At 45.2% G+C, this 27,692-nt stretch overlaps 1 protein-coding gene across 4 annotated transcripts in view; it reads right to left on the bottom strand.

The window, feature by feature from the left end:
- Positions 1 to 27,692, bottom strand: part of dna2 (DNA replication helicase/nuclease 2) — a 130,648-nt gene that overhangs the window by 39,480 nt on the left and 63,476 nt on the right. For 3 of the 4 annotated variants that reach the window (XR_010977040.1, XM_068052385.1, XM_068052384.1), the window contains exons 10-12: positions 25,199 to 25,393; positions 14,323 to 14,553; positions 7,612 to 7,728 (exon numbers count right to left, since the gene is read on the bottom strand). Coding sequence is in view for 3 of the 4 variants with exons in the window: in XM_068052385.1 (XP_067908486.1) it covers positions 7,612 to 7,728; positions 14,323 to 14,553; positions 25,199 to 25,393 (543 nt within the window). In the remaining variant the exon portion in view is untranslated. The remainder of the gene's footprint in view (positions 1 to 7,611; positions 7,729 to 14,322; positions 14,554 to 25,198; positions 25,394 to 27,692) is intronic. The other variant, XM_068052386.1, reaches the window with a different exon arrangement.

The following is a 27,692-nucleotide window of genomic DNA, read 5'->3' as shown; positions in this document are numbered from 1 at the left end:
TCCCATGCGGGACCTTATCAAAAGACTTACTGAAATCCATGTATACTACACCTACTGCTTTACCCTCATCTATACATCTAGTCACCACCTCGAAAAATTCAATCAAGTTAGTTAAACACGATCTCCCCTTGACAAAGCCATGCTGACTATCCCTGATTAATCCCTGCCTCTCCAAGTGGAAATTAATCCTGTCCCTCAGGATCTTTTCCAATATTTTCCCAACCACTGATGTTAGACTCACTGGCCGATAATTACCTGGTTTATCCCTACTACCCTTCTTGAATAATGGTTCCACATTCGCTGTCTTCCATTCCTCTGGTACCTCTCCTGTGGCCAGAGAGGATTTGAAAATTTGTGTCAAAGCCCCTGTAATCTCCTCCCTTGCCTCACTTTACAGCCTGGGATACATCTCATCTGGGCCTGAGGATTTATCCACTTTTAAGCCCACTAAAACAGCTAATATTTCCTCCCTTTCAATGTTAATATGTTCAAGTATATTATAATCCCCCTCCCTGATCTCTACACCTACATCGTCCTTCTCCATAGAGAACACAGATGAAAAGTAATCATTTAAAACCTCACCAGTCCTCCGGCTCCACACAAAGATTGCCATGTTGGCCCCTAATGGGCCCTACTCTTTCCCTGGTTATCCTCTTACCCTTAATATACTTATAAAACGCCTTGGGATTTTCCTTTATCTTGCCCGCCAGTGTTTTTTCATGTCCCCTCTTCGCTCTCCTAATTACTTTTTTAAGTGACACTTTACACTTTCTATACTCCTCTAGTGCCATTTGTGACTTTGTTAACAGTTGTTTCAGTACTGTGGCAGGGGCGGAAACATAATTGCAGGGATTCAAGCATGGAGTTCTGGGAAAGATGGGAAAACATTTGGGAGGCGACAACACGTTCAAGGATTTTGGAGAGGAAAGGTTTGAGACAGGACGGGAGGCCCGAGACAGGACGGGAGGCCCGAGACAGGACGGGAGGCCCGAGACAGGACGGGAGGCCCGAGACAGGACGGGAGGCCCGAGACAGGACGGGAGGCCCGAGACAGGACGGGAGTTTGCAAAGACGGTGGGGTCAAGGGTTGCTTATTTGAGGAGAGGGGTGATGATGGTAGATTTAAAGGAGAGACACAACACCTGAAGATAGAAAAACATTTACAATATTGGCTAACGTGGGACCAGGAGGGGAAGCTGAATGATCAGCTTAGCAGGAATAGGATTGAGGGACCAGGAAGTGGGTCTCATGGACAAGATGAGCTCAGAGAGGGCATGACGGGAGATAGGAAACTGGAGGGAAATGGAAGTTCAGGGCAAGGGCAGAAGGGAGCAATACTGGAAATAGTTTCTCCTTATTTATTCTATCAAAGCCATTCATGATTTTCAACACCTCTAGGAAACCTCCTCTTAACCTTCTGAGAACAACTCCAGCTTCTCCAGTCTCGCCACAGAATAAGTCCCTCATCCCTTGTATCATTCTAGTGAATCTCTTCTGCACCCTCTCCAAGCCTTGGACATCCTCCCTGAAGTGTAGTGTCTAAAACTGAACACAATACTCCAGCTACAGCCTAACCAGTGTTTTACAAAGGGTTAGCCTAAGAACACAAGAAATAGAAAATAGCAGGAGAAGGCCATACGGTCCCTTGAGTCTGCTCCACCATTTGTTAAGATCATGACTGCTCCTCACTTCAACTCTACTTTCCCGTCAAATCCCCATATATCTCGATTCCCTTAGACCCAAAAACCTATCAATCTCAGCCCTGAATATATTCAACAATTGAGCATCCACTATGCTCTGGGGTATAAAGAATTTCAAAGATTCACAACCATTTGAATGAAGAAATTTCTTCTGCTTTCAGTCCTAAATGTTCACCCCCTTATCCTGAGACTATGCCCCCTAGCTCTGCAGCCTCCAGCCAGGGGAAACAGCATCTATGCTGTCAAGCTCTTGCAATAAGATCACCTCTCATTCTTCTAAACTCCAGGGAAAATAGGTGAATACCATGGTCCAATCCCTACATCTCCAACCCCTATCAGGATGGTCTGAGAGCTCTCCGCTTCTTTCCTGAATGGAGGCCCAACCAGTGTCCATCCACCTACACCACCATCCTCCACCTGAATGAACTTTTTTTTTTAAAATTCATTTCATGGGATATGGATGTCCCTGGCCAGGCCAGCATTTATTGCCCATCCCTAAATGCCCTCGAGAAGTTGGTGGTGAGCTGCCTTCTTGAATCACTCCAGTCCACGTCGGGTAGGTACACCCACAGCGCTATGAGGAAGGGAGTTCCAGGATTTTGATCCAGCGATAGTGAAGGAAAGGCGATATAGTTCCAAGACTGGGTGGTGTGTGGCTTGGAGGGGAACCTGCAGGTGGTGGTGTTCCCAAGCACCTGCTGCCCTTGTCCTTCTAAGTGGCAGAGGTCGCAGGTTTGGAAGGTGCTGCTTGATTAGCCTTGGTGTGTTGCTGCAGTGCATCTTGTAGATGGTACATACTGCTGCCACTGTGCGTCGGTGGTGGAGGGAGTGAATGTTTGTGGATGGGATGCCAATCAAGCAGGCTGCTTTGTCCTTGATGGTGTTGAGCTTGAATGTTGTTGGAGCTGCACCCATCCAGGAATTGGAGAGTATTCCATCACGCTCCTGACTTGTGCCTTGTGGACAGGCATTGAGGAATCAGGTGGTGAGTTACTCACCACAGGATTCCCAGTGTCTGACCTGTTCTTCTAGCCACGGTATTTATACGGCTACTCCAGTTCAGTTTCTGGTCAATGGTAACCCCCAGGATGTTGACAGTGGGGGATTCAGCGATTGTAATGCCATTGAAAGTCAAGGGGAGATGATCAGATTCTCTCTTGTTGGAGATAGTCATTGCCTGGCACAAATGTTACTTTCCACTCATCAGTCCAAGCATGGATATTGTCCAGGTCTTGCTGCATCTCGACACGGACTGCTTCAGTATCTGAGGAGTCGCAAATGGTGAACATAGTGCAATCAACAGCGAACATTCCCACTTCCGACCTTATGACTGAAGGAAGGTCATTGATGAAGCAGCCGAAGATGATTGGACCTGAGGAACTCCTGCAGTGATGTCCTGGAGCTGAGACGATGGACCTCCAACAACCACAACCATCTTCCTTTGCACTAGGTACGATTCCAACCAGCGAAGAGTTTTCCCCTGATTCCCATAGACTCCAGTTTTACTAGGGCTCCTTGATGCCATACTCGGTCAAATGCTGCCTTGATGTCAAGGGCAGTCACTCTCACCTCACGAGTTCAGCTCTTTTGGCCACATTGAACGACTTCTGCTTCTCCACTCACTTCTAAATAAAAGGTGTTGTTATGGGTACCTACATGGTTCCTAGCTATGCCTGCCTTTTTGCGGGATATGTGGAACATTCCTTGTTCCAGTTCTACTCAGGCCCCCTCTCTTATCTCATCTTTCAGTACATTGATGACTGTAGCGTTGCCACTTCCTGCTCTCGCCCTGAACTAGAAAATGTCATTGACTTTCTTTCCAATTACCACCCTTTATCATCTGCACATGGTCCATCTTCCCTCCCTTTCCTCAACTTCTCTCTCCATTTCTGGGGATAGATTGTCAACCAATATTCAATGAAAGCCCAAGGTCTTCCACAGTTACCTGGACTACAACACTTCCTCACACTACACTTCTTGCAAGGACTCTATTCCATTCTCCCATTTCTCCGTCTCCGTCACGTTTGGACGATGAAACCTTTGATACTAGCCCTTCAGATATGTCTTCCTTTGACCTCAACTGAGGAACTCCTCACCACCCACCCCCCCCACTCCAACTGTGGTTGACAGGGTCCTCAAACGTGTACGATCTATTTCACACATTTCTGCTCTCACCCCTTCCCCTCCCTCCCAGAACCTTGATCGGGTTCCCCTTGTCCTCAACTTCCACCCCAGCAGCCTCCACATCCAAAGGACTGCCCTTCGCCATTTCCGTACATCTCCAGCGTGTTGCCACCATCCAACACATCTTCCCTCAACTCTTCAGTCACCCCAACACACCCCCTTTCCTACAGCAGCTTTCCATGCAAGCACAGAAGATGCAACACCTGCCCTTTTACCTCCTGCCTTCTCACCATCCAGGGCCCCAAACACTCCTTCCAAGTGAAAGTAATTTATTTGTACTTCTTTCAATTTAATATACTGTATTTGCTGCTCACAACGTGGTCTCCTCTACACACCAGGGAGACTAAACGCAGACTGGGTGACCTCTTTGTGGAACATCTCCGTTCAGTCTGCAAGCGCGACCAAGATTCTTGTTGCTTGTCATTCCAATTCTCCATCTTGCTCCCACTCTGACCTCTGTCTTTGGCCTGCTATAATGTTCTAATAAAATTCAACGCCAGCTCGAGGAATAGCACCTCATCTTTCGACTGGGCACTTTACAGCCTTCTGGGATCAGCATTGAGTTCAATAATTTTGGATCATAACCTCTGTCCCCATTATTTTCTTTGTGTGTTTTCTTTTGCTGGTTCGCCCTCTCCCACCTCTGTTTCTTTCTTAATCCCTTTGTGTTTGGACAGCTGCTATCCTGCCATTTACACCTCAACCAGACACATCTTCTGTTTCTTCACTTATCCCATTACCACACCCCTTGACTTTGTACCATGCAACGTTTTATCATTTAATCTCTCCTGCCCGCCACTCTCTCACAGACCTTCCCTTTTGTTCTTCTCTTCCCCTCCTTTCATTTACTCAAAACCTATCACATTTCTAGCTTTTACCAGTTCTGATGAAAGGCCACACAGATCTGAAACATTAACTTTGTTTTTCCTCCACTGATGCTGCCTAACCTGTTGAGTATTTCCAGCATTTTATCTGTTTCAGATTTCCAGCAACCGCAGTATTTTCACAGAATCACAGAATTGTTACAGCAGAGGAGGCCGCCATTTGGCCCGTTGTATCTATGTTGGCTCTCCGAAGGAATGATTCATTAGTGTCACTCCCCTGCCTTCTCCCTGTAGCCCTGTATATTCTTCCTTTCAGATAACAATCCAATTCCCTCTTGAATGCCTCAATTGAACCTGCCTCCACCACACCCTCAGGCAGTGCATTCCAGATCCTAACCACTCACAGCGTGAAAACGTTTTTCCTCATGTCTCCATTGCATCTTTTGCCAATTACCCTAAATCTGTGCCCTCTTGTTCTCGATCCTTCCACCAATGGGAACATTTTTTTCCCCATCTACTCTGCCCAGACCCATGATTTTGAATATCTCTATCAAATTTCCTCTCAACCATCTCTTCTCCAAGGAAAACAGTCCCAACGTCTCCAATCCAGCCACATAACTGATGTTCCTCACCACTGGAACCATTCTTATGAATCGTTTCTGCACTTTCTCTAATGCTTTCACATCTTTCCTAAAGTGTGGCGCCCAGAACTGGATGCAATATGCCAGCTGAGGCTGAACCAGTGTTTTATATAAATTTAACATAACTTCCTTGATTTTGGGCTCTACGCCCCCACTAATAAATTGCTTACGTAAAATAGCTTCTTCCTTGATTGGTTCCACAGTGTATTATTCTAGGAAACTGTCTCAAATGATCTCCATGAATTTGTCCTCCAAACTACTTTTGCCAAATTTGATTCGATTAGGTCGATAAGAGGATAAAAGTTCCCCATGACTATTCCATTGCCTTTGTTCCAAGCTCCTCTTATTTATTGAGTCACAGAGGCAGAAAAGGAAGCCATCTGGCCCATGCCAGCTGGTAGAGCAATCCAGTCAATCCCATTCCCCTGCTCTATCCCCATAATCCTGCAAGTTTATTTCCCTCAAATACCCATCCAATTTCCTTTTGAAATCATTCATTATCTCTGCTTCCAACACACTCGTTGCGTAAAAAAGTTCTTCCTCACATTCCCCGTGCATTGCTTGCCCAAAAACCTGAATCTGTGTCCCTTAGTCCATGTATCATCAGACAATGGGAACAACTTTTCTTTATCTACTATATCTAAACCTGTCATAATCTTGTACTCCTCCATCAAATCTCCCTTGTTCCAAAGTGAATAATCCCAGTTTCCTCAATCTAACCTTGTAGCTAAAATCCCTCATACTTGGAACTATTCTGCAAATCTCCTCTGCACCCTCTCAAGGATCCTCCCATCCTTCCTAAAGTATGGTGGCCAGAACTGGATGCAATACTCTAGCTGTGACTTAACCAGAGTTTTATAGAGGTTTAGCATAACCTCCTGCTTTTATAGTCAGTACCTCAAATTTATGAAGTCCAAGACTCTCATGTTTTGCTAATTACTATCTCAATATATCCTGCCACCTTCAAAGATCTATGCACCTGAAGCCCTGTTCTATTCCAGAAAGCCAGTTGGTGAAACAGAGCACTAAAGCTAATCTTTACTCAGTCTTTCATTTATTCAGTGAAGCAGTACAAGCATACACCTAAGTCAACCACGCCACAGTTTCAAAAAGTGTCTCTTCATATGTGCTAAGTGAAACCCCAATTAATGCCCTCCATCTGCATATAATTAAACAGAACTGATATACAATTAACACCCCCCGGTCCCTGTGCACTCTTCAGAACTGTGCCATTTAGTCTATGTTTCCTATCCCTATCCCCTCTGCCAAAATGCATCACTTATACTTTCTTAAAATCCATATCGACAACATCCACTGCCTTTCTCTATTACTTCATCAAAAAAAATTCAGATTAGTCAAGCATGATCTGCCTTTTACAAATCCGTGCTAGATCTTCTTAATTAACTTAAAACTCTCCCAAGTGCCTGCTGATTTTTTCCCTGATTATTGTTTCTAAAACCTTACCACTGATGTTAAGCTGACTGGCCTGTAGTTACTTGGAATGTTCTTACACCCTTTCTTAAATAATATTCTACCCAACAGTATAGCTACTGTAAGGGGGCTTATAACCTACTCCCACCAGTGTTTTCTGCCCCTTGTTATTTCTTATTTCCACCCATACTGATTCCACTTCCAGCTCTTCTGAGCCAAGATCCTTTCTCACTACTGTCCTTATGTCATCTTTTCTCAAGGCTAACCCACCCCACAGAACCTTTCCCGTTTTGTCTGTCTTTTTGAAACATCAAGTACCCTGAATGAATAACTTCCATACTTTGGTACTCCATTAAAAAAGCTCAGAGGCTTTTTTTTTTTAAAAAAAAACAGCCTTCTCAACTTGTCCTTCCACATTCAAAGACTGGCGTACATACACACCCAGATCTCTGCTCTTGCACTCCCTTTAAAATTGTACCATTTAGCTCATATTGCGTCTCCTCATTCTTCACAACAAAATGCAGCACTTCACTATTTCCTACATTAAACTGCATCTGCCATGTATCTGCCCAATTTACCAATCTGCCTATAATCCTCCTAAAGACTGTTACTATCCCTACTATTTACTATATTTCCAAGAATTTGTCCAGGTCATATAATTTTTAAAAAATGGAGCTTTCCTCTGTACCTAACAGCTGCCCTGCGAATGTTTGACACTCAGATGAAAATGTGTTTCTGTACCTAGGGGATTGACAGCTCACTATCTGGATGAATATGAAAAATAATAAAAAAGGTACACAGCAATATGTTTTTTCCAATGTTCTGGCTTACCTGACTGCAGATAGTTCCATCAATTTAGAAAGGTTTCCCAAATGAATGCTCATATTTCCAACTCCCTCGTCATGGTCAAGTCTGAAGACAGTTTCAAGAGGCATCCTAGAGAGGTTCCTGCATGCCAAGTAAGAGTTCTTGTCAATGTGATGCTATAGGCTGACCACAGCATATTTAAAGCACTGAACATGTGGCGTCAACCTGGAATCCCCAATATACAGACCTCAAATAAAATAATAGAAGAGTGGAAGGCGTACATATATTCTTTTTCCCTTTAATTCATTCATGGGATGTGAGCAAGCACTTATTGCCCATCTGTAATTGCCCTCAAGGTGGTGGTGGGAAGTTGCCTTCTTGAACCACTGTAGTCCATGTGGAGCAAGTACACCCAGTGCTGCTGGGGAGGGAGTACCAGGATTCGGACCCAGCAATAGTGAAGGGACAGCAATATAGTTCCACGTCAGAATGGTGTGTGGTTTGGAGGGGAACTTGCTGGTAGTGGTATTCCTTGCGTCTGTTGTCTTTGTCCTTATAAATGGTAGAGGTCCTGTGTTTGGAAGGTGCTCTCAAATGAGGCTTGGCGAGTTGTTGCAGTGCATCTTGTAGATGGTACACACTGCTGCCACTGTGCACCCGTGATGGAGGGATTGCATGTATAAGGCAGTAAATGGGGTCAAGTGGGCTGCTTTGACCTGGATTGTGTCAAGATTCTTGAGTGTTGTTGGAGTTGCATTCATCCAGGCTAGTGGAGAGTATTCTATCACATTCTTGACTTGTGCCTTGTAGATGATGGACAGGCTTTGGGGTGTCATGTGGTGAGTTACTTGCCACAGAATTCCCAGTCTTTGACCTGCTCTTGTAACCATGGTATTTATATGGCTGGTCCATTTCAGTTTCTGGTCAATGATAACCCCAACGTGTTGATGGTGGGGGATTCAGCGATGGCAATGGGGTTGAATATCAAGGGTAGATAGTTCGATTCTCTTTTGTTGGAGATGTTCATTGCCTGGCACTTGTATGGCGCAAATGTTACTTCCATTCATTAGCCTAAGCGTGAATGTTGTCCAGGACTGCTGCATGCATGTACGGACTGCTTCAGTATGAGGAGTTATGAATAGTTCTGAACACAGTGCAATCATCAGCAAATATCCCCCACTTCTGACCTTATGTTGGAGGGGAGGTCATTGATGAAGCAGATGGTTGGGCCCAGGATGATGCCCCGAGGAGCCCCTGCGGCAATGTCCTGGGACTAAGATGATTGGCACCCAACAACCACAACCATACTCCTTTGTGCTAGGAATGGAGAGCTTCCCCCAATTTCCAGTGACTTCAATTTGACCAGGCTGTTAGATACCTCACTCAGTCAAATGCCTCTTTGATATCAACGGCAGTCATTCTCACCTCACCTCTTGAATTCAGCTCTTTTGTCCATATTTGGACCAAGACTGTAATGAGGTCTGGAGTCAAGTGGTCCTGGCGGAACCTAAATTGAGCATCGGTGAGCAGGTAATTACTGTGTAAGTGCCATTTGATAACACTGCCAACGACACCTTCCATCATTTTTCTGGCAATTGAAAGTAGACTGATGGTTCATTAAGTGGCTGGATTGCATTTGCCCTGCCTTTTGTGGACAGGGCATACTGGGACAATTTTTCACACTGTCAAGTCGATGCCAGTATTGTAGCTGTACTGGAACAGCTTGGCTAGGGGTGCAGCTAGTTGTAGAGCACACGTCTTCAGTACTACATCCAGAATGATGCCAGGGCCCTCAGCCTTTGCTGTATCCAGTGCTTTCAGCCGTTTCTTGATATCACATGGACTGAATCAAAATATAGGGGTATATGTGCACAAATTGTTGAAGGTGACAGGGCAGGTTGAGAAAGTGGTTCAGAAGGCATACGGGATCCTGGACTTTATAAATAGTGGCAATGAGTACAAAAGCAAGCAAACTATGATGAGCCGTAACAAAACACAGGCTCGGCCTCAACTAGCATACTGTGCCCAGTTCTGGGCACAGTGCTTTAGGAAGGATGTGCAGGCTTTAGAAAGGGTGCAGAAAAGATTCACAGGAATTCTTCCATGGATGAAGGACTTCAGTTACATTGGCAGATTGGAGAAGCTGGGGCTATTCTTGAAGAGAAGGTTGAAAAGAGGTTTGATCGAGATGTTCAAGATCATGAGGGGTGTGGACAGAGTAGACTGGGAGAAACTGCATCAGAATGTCGTGCCTCACAAACCTTATTGAGTTTTTCGAGAAGGTGACCAAACAGGTGGATGAGGGTAAAGCAGTGGATGTGGTGTATATGGATTTCAGTAAGGCGTTTGATAAGGTTCCCCATGGTAGGCTATTGCAGAAAATAAGGAAGTATGGAGTTGAAGGTGATTTAGAGCTTTGGATCAGAAATTGGCTAGCTGAAAGAAGACAGAGGGTGGTGGTTGATGGCAAATGTTCATCCTGGAGTTTAGTTACTAGTGGTGTACCGCAAGGATCTGTTTTGGGGCCACTGCTGTTTGTCATTTTTATAAATGACCTGGAAGAGGGTGTAGAAGGGTGGGTTAGTAAATTTGCGGATGACACGAAGGTCGGTGGAGTTGTGGATAGTGCCGAAGGATGTTGTAGGGTACAGAGGGACATAGATAGGCTGCAGAGCTGGGCTGAGAGATGGCAAATGGAGTTTAATGCGGAAAAGTGCGAGGTGATTCACTTTGGAAGGAGTAACAGGAATGCAGAGTACTGGGCTAATGGGAAGATCTTGGTAGTGTAGATGAACAGAGAGATCTTGGTGTCCAGGTACATAAATCCCTGAAAGTTGCTACCCAGGTTAATAGGGCTGTTAAGAAGGCATATGGTGTGTTAGCTTTTATTAGTAGGGGGATCGAGTTTCGGAGCCACGAGGTCATGCTGCAGCTGTACAAAACTCTGGTGAGACCGCACCTGGAGTATTGCGTGCAGTTCTGGTCACCGCATTATAGGAAGGATGTGGAAGCTATGGAAAGGGTGCAGAGGAGATTTACTAGGATGTTGCCTGGTATGGAGGGAAGGTCTTACGAGGAAAGGCTGAGGGACTTGAGGTTGTTTTCGTTGGAGAGAAGGAGGAGGAGAGGTGACTTAATAGAGACATATAAGATAATCAGAGGGTTAGATAGGGTGGATAGTGAGAGTCTTTTTCCTCGGATGGTGATGGCAAACACGAGGGGACATAGCTTTAAGTTGAGGGGTGATAGATATTAGATTAGAGATACAGCACTGAAACAGGCCCTTCGGCCCATCGAGTCTGTGCCGACCATCAACCACCCATTTATACTAATCCTACACTAATCCCATATTCCTACCAAACATCCCCACCTGTCCCTGTATTTCCCTACCACCTACCTATACTAGTGACAATTTATAATGGCCAATTTACCTACCAACCGGCAAGTCTTTTGGCTTGTGGGAGGAAACCGGAGCACCCGGAGAAAACCCACGCAGACACAGGGAGAACTTGCAAACTCCACACAGGCAGTACCCAGAATCGAACCCGGGTCCCTGGAGCTGTGAGGCTGCAGTGCTAACCACTGCGCCACTGTGCCGCCCAAATATAGGACAGATGTCAGAGGTAGTTTCTTTACTCAGAGAGTAGTAGGGGCGTGGAACGCCCTGCCTGCAACAGTAGTAGACTCGCCAACTTTAAGGGCATTTAAGTGGTCATTGGATAGACATATGGATGAAAATGGAATAGTGTAGGTCAGATGGTTTCACAGGTCGGCGCAACATCGAGGGCCAAAGGGCCTGTACTGCGCTGTAATGTTCTAATTCTAATTAATTCTAATGTAGTGTAGGCAGATTCAATTGGGGCTTCCAAAAGGGAATTTGATAAGCACCCGAAGAGAATTTACAGGGCTATGGAGAAAGGGTGGATAGTGGGATGAGCTGCACTGCTCTTGCAGAGAGCTGGCACAGACACAATGGGCTTAATGGTCTCCTTCTATACTATAACATCCTACGAAGGTGATTTAAACAGTCACTAAAGACTTCATTAAGCACCAGAAACAGGCTGTCACTGGGGTCCCAAAGAGGAAGCAAAATTACCATTAGCAGCAGGATTCAGAAGCGAGAGTGCTATCAACGGAGCCACAGCTGACACAAGTGAAGAGGAAAATAAGACTGGCAAAGAGAGAATGAGAGATTAGAATGGCAATTAACATTAAAGGGGGTCCAAAAATCTTCCACCAGCATTTAAATAGTAACCAGATAGTAAGAGGCAGGGTGAGGCCTATTCAGGACAATGATGATGTATACTTTAGATGTGTAGGGCAAGGCTAGAGTACTTAAAGAGTGCCTTGTATCGGTGTTTACTTAGGAAGAAGATGTTGACAAATCATTGGAAGCAGAGATGGTAGAGTTAATGGATGGGGTGAAAATTGATAGGCAGGATGTACTGCAAAGGATGGCTACGCTTAAGAGTGGAGAAGTCACCTGGCCCGGATGGCTTGCGTACCAGGTTGCTAAGAGAATTGGGGGTGGAGATAGCAGAAGGAGCTGCCAAAATTATCTAATCATCCCTAGATACGAGGTGGGAGGGGGCAGGAGGTTGTGCCAGAGGATTGGAAAGTGCTAAATGTGATGCTCTCGTTCGAGAAAGGGTGCAAGAACATTCCTAGGAACTGTAGGCCGGTCAGTTTAACATCAGTGGTGGGTCAGGTTTTAGAAGCAATAATCAGGGGAAAAGATTAGCAGGCACTTGGAGAGGTTGGAGTTAAGTAAGGAGATCCAGCATGGATTTGTAAAAGGCAGATCATGTTTGACTAATCGAATTGAATTTTTTGATGAAGTAACAAAGATGATTGATGAACGGAATGTGATGGATATGGACATTAAGAAAGCTTTTGATAAAGTGTCAAATGAAAGGCTAGTTAACAAATTTGAGGCTCAAGGAATAGGAGGGTCAGTGTCAGCTTGGATAAAAGAAATTGGCAGAAAACAAATAGTAATACAGAATAAAATTTCAAAATTTGTCAATGATACCAAACTTGGAGGTGTGGCAAACAGTAAAGATGATACCAATTGACTGCAAGAGGACATAGATAGGCTCGCAGAATGGGCAGGCAAATGGCAGATGAAATTTAATACAAAGACATGTGAAGTGATGCATTTTGGCAGAAGGGATAGGTCGAGGCAATATATACTTAATGGCACAGTTCTACATTGTGTGCAAAGACAGAGGGACCTGGGGGTTCATTTACATAGATCCTTGAAGATGGCAGGACATATTAAGTAGTTAGCAAAGCATACGGGATCATGGGCTTCATAAATGCAGGTACTGAGTGCAAAAGTAGGGAAGTTATGCTGCACCTTTTTAAAGCTCTGGTTCGGCCACAACTACAGTATTCTGTCTCGTTCAGGTCACCATACTTTAGGAATGATGGAAGGATACTTGAGAGGATGCAGAGAAGATTTACCAGAAATTTTTCCAGGGATGAGGGATTTTAGCTCCAAGATTAGGGTGGAGAAGTTGGGGCTGTTCTCCTTGGAGCAAATGAGGTTGAGGGGAGATTTGAGAGAGGAGTATGAGATTATGGCATGTTTAGTTTAGTTTAGAGATACAGTACTGAAACAGGCCCTTCGGCCCACCGAGTCTGTGCCGACCATCAACCACCCATTTTTATACTAATCCTACACTAATTCCATATCCCTACCACATCCCCACCTGTCCCTATATTTCCCTACCACCTACCTATACTAGGGGCAATTTATAATGGCCAATTTACCTATCAACCAGCAAGTCTTTGGCATGTGGGAGGAAACCGGAGCACCCGGAGGAAACCCACGCAGACACAGGGAGAACCTGCAAACTCCACACAGGCAGTACCCAGAATTGAACCCGGGTCGCTGGAGCTGTGAGGCGGCGGTGCTAACCACTGCGCCGCCCTTGTTTAGACAAGGTAGACAGAGAAAATCTGTTCCCAGTAGTTAATAGTACAAGGACCAGGGGACACAGAGTTAAGGTTTTGTGCAAGAGATACAGGATGATGTGAAGAAGAACTCGCTGCCCAAGCAAGCATTGGAGGCAGAGACAATGATTTCAAAATGAAATTGAATGAAATAAACTTGTAGGGTTATGGGGATAGAGTGAGAGAATTGAACTGACTGGATTTCTCTATAGACCGGCATGGACTCAATGGGCTGAATGATCTCCTTCTGAGCTGTAAATACTCGATGACTAGTTGCTGATAATGGGTCTATTGGTGACAAGTCAGGATGCCTGATAATATAAAAAGTCAAACTTTTTTGAAAGATTTTCAGAAAGGATTGGAAGAGCTCATGCTGGAATCCTGGAACTGAATTTTAGTAACAGTGTTGTGATACTGGATTGTTCATTTCTGACTATGCTGTCAGTTACTTTCATTGTAATCACTGACACTAAAGCTTTTAATAATAATGACAGTGCTTTCACTGCAATTAAATAAAGCAGCACATTATGTTTTGTGTCATACCCAGAGAGCCTCCAAGTCAGACAAGAGTTTTAAATAAATCTGGCAGTGCTGTATTATAGTCAGATTAAGCACTAAGCTTCTTCAATTTCTTTGAGTTGGTTTGTGTAGACCGACTCCCCAAGCCAAACGGCATCCCATAAATTCCCAGAAGTCAAAAATCCCAATCCAATTCCTCCTGTTGGATTTTAGATTCACTACTTCCCACAAAATCATGACAATGTATGGAGTACTTACCGATCTAGTGTGCACGTAATCTGGGAGGAGTGGACTTCAGTGACATATCCGGAAGACACAGCAAGCAACATTTTTTCCTGCCCGCTTACTACCACTCTGTCTCCAACCATTAGTGCAGTTTTCGATATCGACCCACTTCTCCGTGTGAATTGATGCTGATACCGTCCATCAGAAATGGTCTGTACACAACTACTGCGCACAAGGTTAGCAACACAACAACCCTGCAGCTCCCTATCAAAACACAATCATCCAAACATCAACATAAAACAATCCCAAAAACATTCAATTTTTCTTCTCTTTAATGGAAAATAAATTAATAAAGCCACACTTCTATTGCAAAATCAATGGAAAATTGCCCCAATGCCTTGTCAATGCACAGGCTGATCAGTACAAAACTGACAGAAAGGTCACATTTGCAGTATGTAACTGTTTTCTAGTTAGGAGAAAAATTGACCAGGGTTCCTCATGACCAGCTAGCAAACACATTGGATACAGGGGGAGGCCAGGTTCAGGGATGTTGGAACTTCACATGGGTCAAGTGATGAATGGCTATTTGGGCAAGGTAGCAAAGATCAGTCAGCATGTTGAAAACATCTTCAGCAAGGTCGTGATCTGATATCATTTATCTAGATATTCAGCAGTAATCGGGATCATAGGAATTATGAGACCCACTTACAGGAGTGACAGGAGAGAGAGCCTCAGGGAAAAGCGTCGGAGACCAATAGATAAAAGTGGCGATAAGGAGTCAGCGGGGGAAAGAGTGCAAGCGAGCCTGTATGAGTCAGAAGGAGTCAGAGAGCGTGACGCCAAGGGGGCCTATAAAATGCTCCCACCAGTGACTTCTTTCCTTTGCTATCGCTATCTCCACCCAAAATGATTTTACATCTTGATCTTCCGAGCCAACATCATTTCTCACTTCAGTACTGATCTCATCCTTTAACAGAGCTCCCCTACCTCCTTTTCCTTTCTTCCTATCCTTCCTAAATGTTAAGTACCCTTGAATATTTAGTTCCCAGCCTTGGTCACCTTGCAACCATGTTTCTGTAATGGCCATCATACTCATTTATTTCTATTTGTGCCATCAACTGATCCATCTTGCTACGAATATTGCGATAAAGAGCCTTGAATTCTGTCTTTTTATCATTTTCCCCTACTCGGACCTTTTTCTGCTGATGCACTCATACGTGTGTATGCTTTGTCCCTTTCTGTTACATTCTGGTTCTCATTACCCATATTGTTACCCTGCACTACTTTTTTGTTAACTTTCTAAATCTCCCCTCACCTGAACCCTCACCCCCACTATTTAGTTTAAAGCCCTTTCTAGAGCCCAAGTTATATGATTTGCCAGGACTCTGGTCCCAGTGCTGTTCTGGTGAAGGACATCAAAACAGTACAGCTCCTTCTCTGCCAAGTACTGGTGCCAGTGCCCCATGAATTGAAACCATGCATTCAACTCTGATCTTATTTGCTCTATGCCAATTTGCTCATGGCTCAGGTAATAATCCAGAGGTTATTACCTTTGTGGTTCTGATTTTCAATTTAGCCCCGAGCTGCTCATACTCCCTCAGCAGAACCCCTTCCTTCGGCCTACCTATGCCGTGATACTCACATGGACTACGAAAACCGGATCCTTCCCCTCCCACTCCAAGTTCCTCTCCAGTCCTGAGGAAAGGTCCTTAACCTTAGCACTGGGCAGGCAACACAGCCTTCAGGACTCACGCTCCCAGCTGCAAAGAACAGTATCTACCCCCCTAACTATACTACCCCTGACTACTACTAGATTTCTTTTTATTCCCCCACTTGAATGACCCGTTGCATCATGGTGCTGTGGTTAGTTTGTTCATCCTCTCTGCAGTTCCTGCTCTCATTCACACAAGCTGCAAGAACCGTGAGCCTGTTGGACAAGCACAATGACTGAGGCTCCTCCATTGCTACCTCCTGGATCCCCAAATTTGCCTCACTCGTAGTCACACCCTCCTGTCCCCGACTACAGACCAAATCTGAAGTACCTAGCCTAAGGGATGTGACTGCCTCCTGGAACAAAGTGTCCAGGTAACTTTTCTCCTCCCTGATGCATCACAGTGTCTGAATCTTGGACTCCAGTTCATCAACTCTAAGCCGCAGTTCCTCGAGCTGCACTTACTTGCTGCAGATGTGGTTGCAGTGCAACACACTGGTGTCCACCAGCTCCGACTACAGCTGCAACACATCACCTGCCCTGCCACCTCTAATGCATTTTATTTAACTAATTACATTTCAAGTTTAGAAATATCGTTGATAATTTGTAGTTACATTTAGTGTAACTAGTTAACCTACAAATTTAATATAATATTTACATCTCCCCAGTACCAGTTTAAACTACTGCCCCAGTTTAGAAAGGAAAGAAAAATCTTAAAACTCACCAATTGCCTATTTGCTCACCTATTTATTATCTCTGGGCTTCAGCTCTCAGGTCTCATTGTCCCCAACTCCCTCTCTTAGATCACTGCTTGCTCTGTAAAAGACCAGAACAGTACCTTCTCCCTCACTGCACCGATTTCCCACACTTGCCAAATTCCCAAGTTAGGCACTAAGTCACGCAGCACTCAGTCGAGCAGAACATCGTGCTACTTACTGTGTGCGTCAGTAAACCTCTTGTATTTACAGCAGCTGGAATTCCAGAGACCTGATTTAAGTCCTGCTAACTAGGGAACCAGTTCTAACTAGGGAGGCAATGGCGTAGTGGTATCGCCACTAGACTAGTAACCCAGAGACCCAGGGTATTGTTCGAAGCCCACCATGGCAGAAGGTGGAATTTGAATTCAATTAATAAATCTGGAATTAAAAGCTAGTCTAATTCTTTCAGACATTACAGCATCATCTAATGATGGCCATGAAATCATTCTTGATTGTCATAAAAACCCATCTGGTTCACTAATGTCCTGCAGGGAAGGAAATCTGCTGTCCTTACCTGGTCTGGCCTACATGTGACTTCAGACCACAGCAATGTGGTTGACTATTAAATGCCCTCTGAAATGGCCTAAGAAGCCTTTCAGTTGTATCTAACTACTACCAAATCGATAAGGAATGAAACAAGACAGACCACCCGGCATCGACCAAGGCACCGGAAACGACAACGGAAAACCCAGCCCTGTCGACCCTGCAAAGTCCCCCTTACTAACATCCAATGTCCACTGCCAATGTTGGGAGAGCTGTCCTATAGACTAGTCAAGCAAGAGCCTGACATAGTCATACTCACCGAAACATATCCCCCAGACATCACCATCCCCTGGTATGTCCTGTCTCACCGGCAGGACAGACCAAACAGAGGTGGTGGCATAGTGGCATACAGTAAGAAGAGAGCTGCCCTGGGAGTCCTCAACATCGACTCCAGGCTCCATGCAGTCTCTTAGCATTGGGTCAAATATGGGCAAGGAAACCTCCTGCTGATTATCACCTACCGCCACCCCTCAACTGATGAATCAGTACTCCTCCATGTTGAACAGCACTTGGAGGAAGCACTGAGGGTGGCAAGGGCACAGAATGTACTCTGGGTGGGGGACTTCAATGTCCATCACCAAGAGTGGCTCGGTTGCACCACTACTGATCGAACTGGCAGAGTCCTAAAGGACATAGCTGCTAGACTGAGTCTGCAGCAGGTGGTGAGGGAACCAACAAGAGGGAAAAACATACTTGACCTCATCCTCACCAATCTGCCTGCCGCAGATGCTTCTGTCCATGACAGTATTGGTAGGAGTGACCACTACACAGTCCTTGTGGAGACGAACTCCTGCCTTCACATTGAGGATGCCCTCCATTCTGTTGTGTGGCACAACCACCATGCTAAATAGGACAGATTTTGAACAGATCTAGCAATGCAAAACTGGGTATCCATGAGGCGCTGTGGGCCATCAGCAGCAACGGAATTGTACTCAACCACAATCTGTAACCTCATGACCCGGCATATCAATCACTCTACCATTACCATCAAGGTGGGGAATCAACCCTGGTTCAATGATGAGTGCAGGAGGGCATGCCAGGAGCAGCAACAGGCATACCTCAAAATGAGGTGTCAACCTGGTGAAGCTACAACACAGGACTACTTGCATGCCAAACAGTGTAAGCAGCATGCAATAGACAGAGCTAAGCGATCCCAAAACCAACATATCAGATCTAAGCTCTGCAGTCCTGACAATCTAGTCATGAATGGTGGTGGACAATTAAACAACTAACAGGAGGAGGTGGCTCCACAAATATCCTCACCCTCAATGATGGGGGAGCCCAGCACATCAGTGCGAAAGATAAGGCTGAAGCATTTGCAACAATCTTTAGCCAGAAGTGCCGAGTTGATGATCCACCTCGGCCTCCTCCTGAAGTCCCCAGCATCACAGATGCTAATCTTCAGCCAATTCGATTCACTCCACGTGATATCAAGAAACAACAGAAGGCAGAGGCTGCTGCAAAGGCTTTGGGCCCTGACAATATTCCGGCAATAGTACTGAAGACCTGTGCTCCAGAACTTGCCACACCCCGAGCCAAGCTGTTCCAGTACAGCTACAACACTGGCATCTACCCGGCAATGTGGAAAATTGCCCAGGTACGTCCTGTACACAAAAAGCAGGACAGATGCAACCTGGCCAATTACCGACGCATCAGTCTACTCTCAATCATCAATAAAGTAATGGAAGGTGTTGTCGACAGTACTAACAAGCAGCACTTGCTTAGCAATAACCTGCTCAGCGATGCTCAGTCTGGGTTCTGCCAGGGCCACTCAGCTCCTGACCTCATTACAGCCTTGGTTCAAGCATAGACCACAGAGCTGAACTCCAGAGGTGAGGTGAGAGTGACTGCCCTTGACATCAAGGCAACATTTGATCAAGTATGGCATCAAGGAGCCCTAGCAAAACTGGATTCAATGGGAATCGGGGGAAAACTCTCCGCTGGTTGGAGTCATACCTAGTACAAAGGAAGATGGTTGTGGTTGTTGGAGGTCAATCATCTCAACTCCAGGACATCACTGCAGGAGTTCCTCAGGGTCATGTCCTAGACCCAACCATCTTCAGCTGCTTGATCAATGACCTTCCTTCAATCCAGAAGGTCAGAAGTGGGGATGTTCGCTGATGATTGCACAATGTTCAGCACCATTTTCGACTCCTCAGATACTGAAGCAGTCCGTGTAGAAATGCATCAAGACCTGGACAATATCCAGGCTTGGGCTGATAAGTGGAAAGTAACAATGGTGCCACACAAGTGCCAAGCAATGACCATCTCCAACAAGAGAGAATCGAACCATCTTCCCTTGAAATTCAATGGCATTATGATTGCTGAATCCCCCATTATCAACATCCTGGGGGTTACCAGTGACCAGAAACTGAACTGGAGTAGCCATATAAATACCACGGCTACAAGAGCAGGTTAGAGGCTAGGAATCCTGCGGCGAGTAACTCACCTCCTGAATCCTCAAAGTCTGTCCACCATCTACAAGGCACAAGTCAGGAGTGTGATGGAATACTCTCCACCTGCTTGGATGGGTGCAGCTCTAACAATACTCAAGAAGCTTGGGCAGCACAGTGGCGCAGTGGTTAGCACCGCAGCCTCACAGCTCCAGCGACCCGGGTTCAATTCTGGATACTGCCTGTGCGGAGTTTGCAAGTTCTCCCTGTAACTGTGTGGGTTTTCGCCGGGTGCTCCAGATTCCTCCCACAGCCAAAGACTTGCAGATTGATAGGTAAATTGGCCATTATAAATTGTCCCTAGTATAGGTAGGGGAATTGTGGGGATGTGGCAGGAATATGGGATTAATGTCAGATTAGTATAAATGGGTGGTTGATGGTCGGCACAGACTCTTGGGCCGAAGGGCCTGTTTCAGTGCTGTATCTCTAAATTAAAATTAAATTAAATTAAAGCTCGACTTCATCCAGGACAAAGCAGCCTGCTCGACTGCTGGTTTTAAGAAAAAAAGTATTGTCTGCAAACATTCACTCCCTCCACCATCGACGCAGAGTAGCAGCAGTGTGTACCATCCACAAGACGCACTGCAGCAACACACCAAGGCTCCTCAGACAGCACCTTCCAAACCCGCAACTGCTACAAGCTGGATGGACAAGGGCAGCAGCTATCTGGGAATACCATCACCTGCAAGTTCCCCTCCAAGCCACACACCATCCTGACTTGGAACTATATCGCTGTTCCTACACTGTTGCTGGGTCAAAATCCTGGAACTCCCTTCCTAACAGCACTGTGGGGGGTCCTACCCACATGGACTGCAGCGGTTCAAGAGGGCATCTCACCATCACCTTCTCATAGGCAATTAGAGATGGGCAATAAATGATGGACTGAAAAGCGATGTCCATATCCTCATAAAACAATTTTAAAAATAGCTACCTAAAGAAAGCGCGGGCGAGGCCGTGGGGGCCGTCGGCAGCAAGAGGGGGCCAGGCTGCGGGGGCCGGCGAGAGCAAGAGAGGGCGAGGCCACGGAGGCCGGTGGGAGTGGGCAAGGCCGCGGGGGCCGGCTGGAGCAAGTGAGACCGAGCTAGCCCGTGGAAGTCCGTGAGAGCAAGAGAGAGCACTACGAGAACAAATAAACAAAACAAAAATCAAGGAATGACATCACTGGACAGCAGGTAGGTGATTGGTCGTTCAGAGATCCCCAAAGTGAGAGATGCTGACCTGAAAGAGTTCGGGGACAGAGTAGGTGAGCGGATTGAGCATGACACCAGGAAGCAAGGTTTTAAGAAAAAAAGTATTGTCAGACGATTGGGGTAAGTATATCAGTAAGTGAATTAATAACAACAGTCTTGGCACAAAGCAGATCTAGAAGCATTAACTAAAATCAATAGTTCAAACAAGGTACTAATTGGATTCTAAAAGGGAATAAAGATTCTTTAGGTTCATGGATAGGCAGCTGAGACCTGTTGCTTGCAATTCCTCTGGCATGCGGGAACTTCATATGTCTTGGAGGACCTCATGTGTAGGGAGTGTCTCGAGCTGCTTGAGCTCAGGATTTCTGAAATTAAGGGGCAGCTGCAGTCACTGCAGCGCATCAAGGAGATGAGAGTTTCCTGGATCTTATGTTCCAGGAGTTGGTCACATAACAAGCAATACATTTCAAGAGAGTACATTGTGGTCATCCGGAAGCGTACGAAGAGGCAGGAGGTACAGGATTGTTCGTGATGTGGGCTACTCTCAAACCAGAACTCAATTTGGAGACTGCTAGGAGTGATGACATCTTGAAGGAGTGCAGTCCAGACCATGGCACCAAGGGGCAAGGGACTGCTCAGAAGGGAACAGGAAGAGTCGAAATGCAGTACTCATAGGAGATTCCATAGTTAGAGGAACAGACAGGCGTTTCTGTAACCGTCATCCTGGTGTGCTGCCTCCCTGGTGCCATGGTAGTGGACAACACAGAGCATGCAGAATATTCTACAGAGGGAAGGAGAATGAGCCATAGGTTGTGCTACACCTCAGTACTAATGGCATAGTGAGGGAATGCATTGAGGTCCTATGGCAAGATTTTCAGGAGCTAGGGACCTAACTTAAAATGTCGGACCTTGAAGGTCGTAATCTCTGGATTACTGCCAGTGCCACATGCTAGCAAGGGTAGAAGCAGGAAGTTAGGGCGTATCAATGCGTGGCTTGAGGCTTGGTGCAGGAGGGAGGGATCTTGGGACATTGGGACCAGTTCTGAGGCAGGAGGCACCTATTTAAAACGGACAGATTGCACCTCAACATGATTAGGACCAACGTCCTCATGGGGCTGGTTCACTAGTGCAGTTGGGGAGCGTTTTAACTAATTGGGGAGGGGATGGGTACCAGCGTAAAGAAGTAGAAGAGAGGAATAAGGTGCACAAAGAAGCGAGTGTGTTGAATAGTTCCAGAGAAGGAAGTAGTACCATATTAGTCCTTCTTAGTTTGCTCCTATCTATCAGGAAAACAAAGACAAGTTTAGAATGCATGTATGTAAACGCACAACGTGTGGTGAATAAGGTTGGTGAGCTACAAGCTCAAATAGCCATGTGGGAATATCATGTAGCAGCAATAATGGGAACGTGGCTTAAAAATAACGAGGACTGGGCACTTAACATTCAAGGATACAAAGTGTTGAGAAAAGATAGGGAATGAAAAAACGGAGGTGGGCTGGCAGTACTGATTAGGGAAGACACTGTTGGAAAAAGGATGCCCTTGAGGGGGCAAGTACAGAATCCAATTGGTTAGAGTTAAGAAGCAAGAAATGTAGTATCACGTAACTTGTGGTATTCTATAAGCCTCCAAATCGGCAGAGAAATCACAGCTATGTGCAAAACCGGCATCTACCCTACATCGTGGAAAATTGCCCAGATATGTCCTATCCAAAAAAAGAACAAATCTGATCTAGCCAATTACTGCCCAGTCAACACTTAATCATTAGCAATGGAAGGTGTCGTCACCAGTGCCACTTAAACAGCAATGACCTGCTCACCATGCTCATTTTGGGTCACCTTCCATTACTTTACTGACGATCGAGAGTAGATTGATGGGGCTGTAATTGGCTGGCTTGGATTTGTCCTGCTTTTTGCGTACAGGACATACCTGGGCAATTTTCCATATTGCCGGGTAGATGCCAGTGTTATAGCTGTACTGGAACAGCTTGGCTAGGGGTGCAGCTAGCTCTGGAGCACAAGTCTTCAGTACAATTGCCGGAATGTTAAGAGTCATAGAGTCATACAGCACAGAAACAGGCACTTCGGCCCATCGTGTCTGTGCCGGCCATCAAGCACCTAACTATTCTAGTCCCATTTTCCAGCACTTGGCCCGTGGCCTTGTATATTATGGCGTTTCAAGTGCTCATCTAAATACTTCTTAAATGTTGTGAGGGTTCCTGTCTCTACCACCACTTCAGGCAGTGTATTCCAGGTTCCAACCACCCACTGGGTGAAAAAATTTCTCCTCAAATCCCCTCTAAACCACCTGCCCCTTACCTTAAATCTATGCCCCCTGGTTATTGACCCCTCCGCTAAGGGAAAAAGTTTCCTCCTATCTAACTTATCAATGCCCCTCATAATATTGTATACCTCAATCATGTTCCCCCTCATCCTTCTCTGTTCTAAGGAAAACAACCCTAGCCTTTTCAGTCTCTCTTCATAGCTGAAATGCTCCAGCCCAGGCAACATCCTGGTGAATCTCCTCTGCACCCTCTCCAGTGCAATCACATCCTTCCTATAGTGTGGTGACCAGTTATTGTGGCCTAACTAGCGTTTTATACAGCTCCATCATAACCTCCCTGCTCTTATATTCTATGCCTCGGCTAATAAAGGCAAGTATCCAATATGCCTTCCTAACCACCTTATCTACCTGTGCTGCTGCCTTCAGTGATCTATGGGCCCATAGCCTTTGCAGTATCCAGTGCCTTCAGTCATTACTTGATATCATGCTGAGTGAATCGAAGTGGCTGAAGAGGATGGGGATATTTGTGGAGCCACCTCCTCCTGTTAGTTCTTTAACTATCCATCATCATTCACGACTGGATGTGACAGGACTGCAGAGCTTTGATTTGATCCGTTGGTTGTGGGTCGCTTAGCTCTGTCTATTGCATGCTGCTTACGCTGTTTGGCATCCTAGGTTGTAGCTTCACCAGGTTGACACCTCATTTTGAGGTATGCCTGTTGCTGCTCACGGCATGCCTTCCTGCACTCATCATTGAACCAGGGTCGATTCCCTGAATGATGGCAATGGTAGCGTGGGGTATAAGCTGGGCCATGAGGTTACAGATTGTGGTTCAGTACAGTTCTGCTGCTGTTGATGGCTGTTTTGCATTGCTCGGTCGGTTCAAAATCTATTCCATTTAGCACGGTGATAGTGCGACACAACATGATGAAGTGGTCACTCCCATCAATATTGGTATGGACAGATGCATCTGCAGCAGGCAGATTGGTGAGGATGAGGTCAAGTATGTTTTTGCTTCTTGTTGGTTCCCTCACCATCTGCCGCAGACCCAATCTAGCGGCACTTAATATTTGAAGTGAACTGAAAGGAGACAAACGATTGTATTTAGAACTGATAGTTACCTCATTTGGCCCCACAGAAGGGAAAAAAGACAAGAAACTGGTGTTTAGTTAGAAGTGTTGGAATTGAGGATACATGAGAATAAAAGAACATTGCAGACAAGAATAATATTGAGAATTTTAAGCCAATGAGAAGGATGTTCAATTAGCAAAGGAACAGTCATGAGTCTGATTGATGGAAATACAGAATATTTCACCCATGACTTCATCAGATGTAGTTTAATTCATGATTTTGGTGATGATGATCGCAGTATAGTGTAGTGTAACTCGGCCAATGGAACCAAGAAAGGTGAGGGGGGAAAGATTTTAGCTGTATCATTGCCAGTAATTGCTGGTCTCCAGGGTCCTGCAGCACAGTCACAATGGGGTAGCAAGAAACAGGACTACCACACAGTAATGAAGAGGTTTCAATCAAGAGCAGAATATACAAAACAGATAATACAGTCTAAAACTACTTGATCCAGGACCTGCGGCAAACAGACATTCCCCATCCAAGACACTGAGGTGGAGAGTGGCAGGTCAATGAAAATCCAATACCTCCCGACCTGCAACACCTATTTTGCCAGAAATACACCTGACAGTTCAGTCCTGATTCTAGCACATGGAAGCCCCTACTGTTACACTTCTCTGAATTCCAGGCTGTTTTGGAGATGTGTCATATTTCCCCAAAGCCCTTCCTCACACACCACCACCCCCCTCTCCCACTGCCCATGCAGAGACCACTGCACCCCGAAACCAAGTGCCCATGCACAGACGCGCGCCCCAGCACCTGCGCACAGCCCTAACTGCAGCACAGCCACTTCATGTCACAAGGTTCTTGACTCCTGTGACACAATGAAAGGATCTTTTTCTCACCTTTCCTCTGCAGAGTGCATCCAGATATTTCTAGATCCTCCCTTGTTGTCGACTGCTTGTGCCTCCAGAAGGCAGAGGAGGTACCAGCGCCGGAAATAGTGCAGGTGCACAAGCTCCAAGTGTTGGGTCTCCTGCTGCAGAACAGATTTCACATCTGTAGGCACAAAACAGTCCTCCATCTCCTGTTCCACTGCACTGTAAAAAAAAAAGACATCGTAACCCACCAATCTGAGTTCAGTGCCTGTTCTACAGTCTCCATTAATATTTGCTTCACCATTCATTATTTCAGTACACAATGCATTTGTTAAACTTGAAATTTCACAGCTTAACACATAAATCTCATTCCTCGTTGGCTCCATGGATAAATTTACTTCACTGGCATGGAATTGAGTAACACATCAACACACCCGGGTTGGGAATGAGAACACGGAGGTCAGCTTGTTTCTTACCACCCTAAAATTTGATTTCCTGAGCCATGTAAGGATAAACAGATTTGGGAAGTGAACATGTGGCTGAAGGAGTTGTGTGGGAAAGTGGGGTTCCATTTCATGGGACACTGGCACTAGTATTGGGACAGGAAGGAACTGTTCCATTGGGAAGGGCTCCATCTGAACCAGGCGAGCAGAAAGGATAAACAGGAAATTACAAGGACTTTAAACAATAAGTAGGGGGAGGGCTCAGGTGGAAAAGGTAGCACAAATAATAGTTCAAAAACAAACAAAAGGTAAGACAGTGTAGTAACAGCCAGAAATTGTGCTTTAGGTACTACAGGTAAAAGGTGATTAAACCAGGAGAGAGAAGTAAGAAACATGTGAGTAAAGCATTTGAGCTGAAGGACAGGTTAGGATGTGTGGCCCAAATAAGCATTCTTTTATACAAACTCAAGAGTATAAGGAACAAACCGAATGAATTACAGGCGCACAACTTGGAGGGTATTACATGGTAGCCATCACAGAGACTTGACTGCAAGATGGTCAGGACTGGGGATTGAATATATAAGTTGAAGTCGACAGCAAAGACTGGGAAAATGGTAGAGGGGGAGGAATGCTTTTAGTGAGTAAGGATGAAATCACTTCAATGATGAAAGGATATAACAAGAGGGAGGCAGGAGTGGAGACTTCATGGGTAGAATTAAGAAATAGAAAAGAATTTAAGACTGTACTGGGAGTTGTATACAGGCTCCCAGGTATCAGCTGCAAAGTGGTAGATGGTATAACTGGAGAGATTAGACAAGCATGTAGCAAAGGCAGAATGGTTTTAATGGGGGATTTTAACGTTCATGCTGATTGGGATAAGCAGTCTAGCACGTGTCAGAAAAGCAGTGAATTTCTTGGGTGTGTCCAAGTACTTGAGTGTCTTAGAATCAGGAGGACTTGCCATAGTTGATACAATAATGAATAATTTAGTTAACAGACAATGGTGTGTGAACATTTGCATGAACAGTGATCATATTATGATCAAGTTCAATATAGAGTTTAATGAGAAAGAGACTATTAACAGTAAACTGGGCAAGTTTGTTAACAGGTAAAATGACAGATCATTGGGAGGTGTTGCAAAAAAGAATTTAACGTTATACAAAACAAGTTTATACTTCTAAGGAGCAGGGGCTCTACTTGCCAAATAGTAAAACAGCAAATAGTAAAAGTAAACATAGAGCAGGAAAAGAGACTGGCAGCTAACATTAAAGGGAATCCCAAAGTTTTCTATACGCATATAAATAGTAAAAATGTGGTCAAAGGAGGAGTGGGGCGATCAGGGACCATAAAAGGGATTAACATATGGAGGCAGAGGGAACAGCATTAAATGAATATTTTGCATCTGTCTTTACCAAGGAAGAAGATGCAACCCAGGCAATGGGGAAAGAGGAGGTAATTCAGACACTAGAAGGGGTTAAAATTGATAAAGACGCATAGGATAGGCTGTCTGTACTTATATGGATAAAGCACCAGGACTGGATGAGATGCATCCAAGGATACGGAGAGAAGTGAGGGTGGAAATCGCAGAGGCACCAGCCATAAATTGTCAGTCTTCCTTAGACTTGGGATAATGCCAGCGAACTGGAGAATTGCAAACGTTACACCCTTGTTCAAAAAAGGGTGTAAAGGTAAGCCTAGCAATTACTGGCCAGTTTAACTTCAGTGGTGGGGAAACTTCTAGAAAGAATAACTGAGGACAAAATTAATAGTCACATGGACAAATGCGCATTAAAGAAAACCAGCATGGACTTCTTGAGGGAAAATCATGTTTAACTAACTTGGAGTTTTTTGAGCTGGTAACTGAGAGGGTTGATGAGGGCGATGCTGTTGATGTGCTGTACGTAGACTTTCAAAAGGCATTTGATACTGTGCCACACAACAGACTTGTGAGCAAAGTTATAGTTCATGGAATAAAAAAGACAGTAGCAACATGGATACGGAGTTGGCTGAATGACAGGAAACAAAGAATAGTGGTTAACGAATGTTTTTCGGGTGGAGGGAGGTTTGTGGTGGAGTCC

This window comes from Heterodontus francisci, chromosome 20 (genome assembly GCF_036365525.1).
Source record: "Heterodontus francisci isolate sHetFra1 chromosome 20, sHetFra1.hap1, whole genome shotgun sequence".
NCBI classification, from domain to species: Eukaryota; Metazoa; Chordata; class Chondrichthyes; order Heterodontiformes; family Heterodontidae; genus Heterodontus; species Heterodontus francisci.
This window is presented reverse-complemented; position numbering and strand designations above follow the sequence as displayed.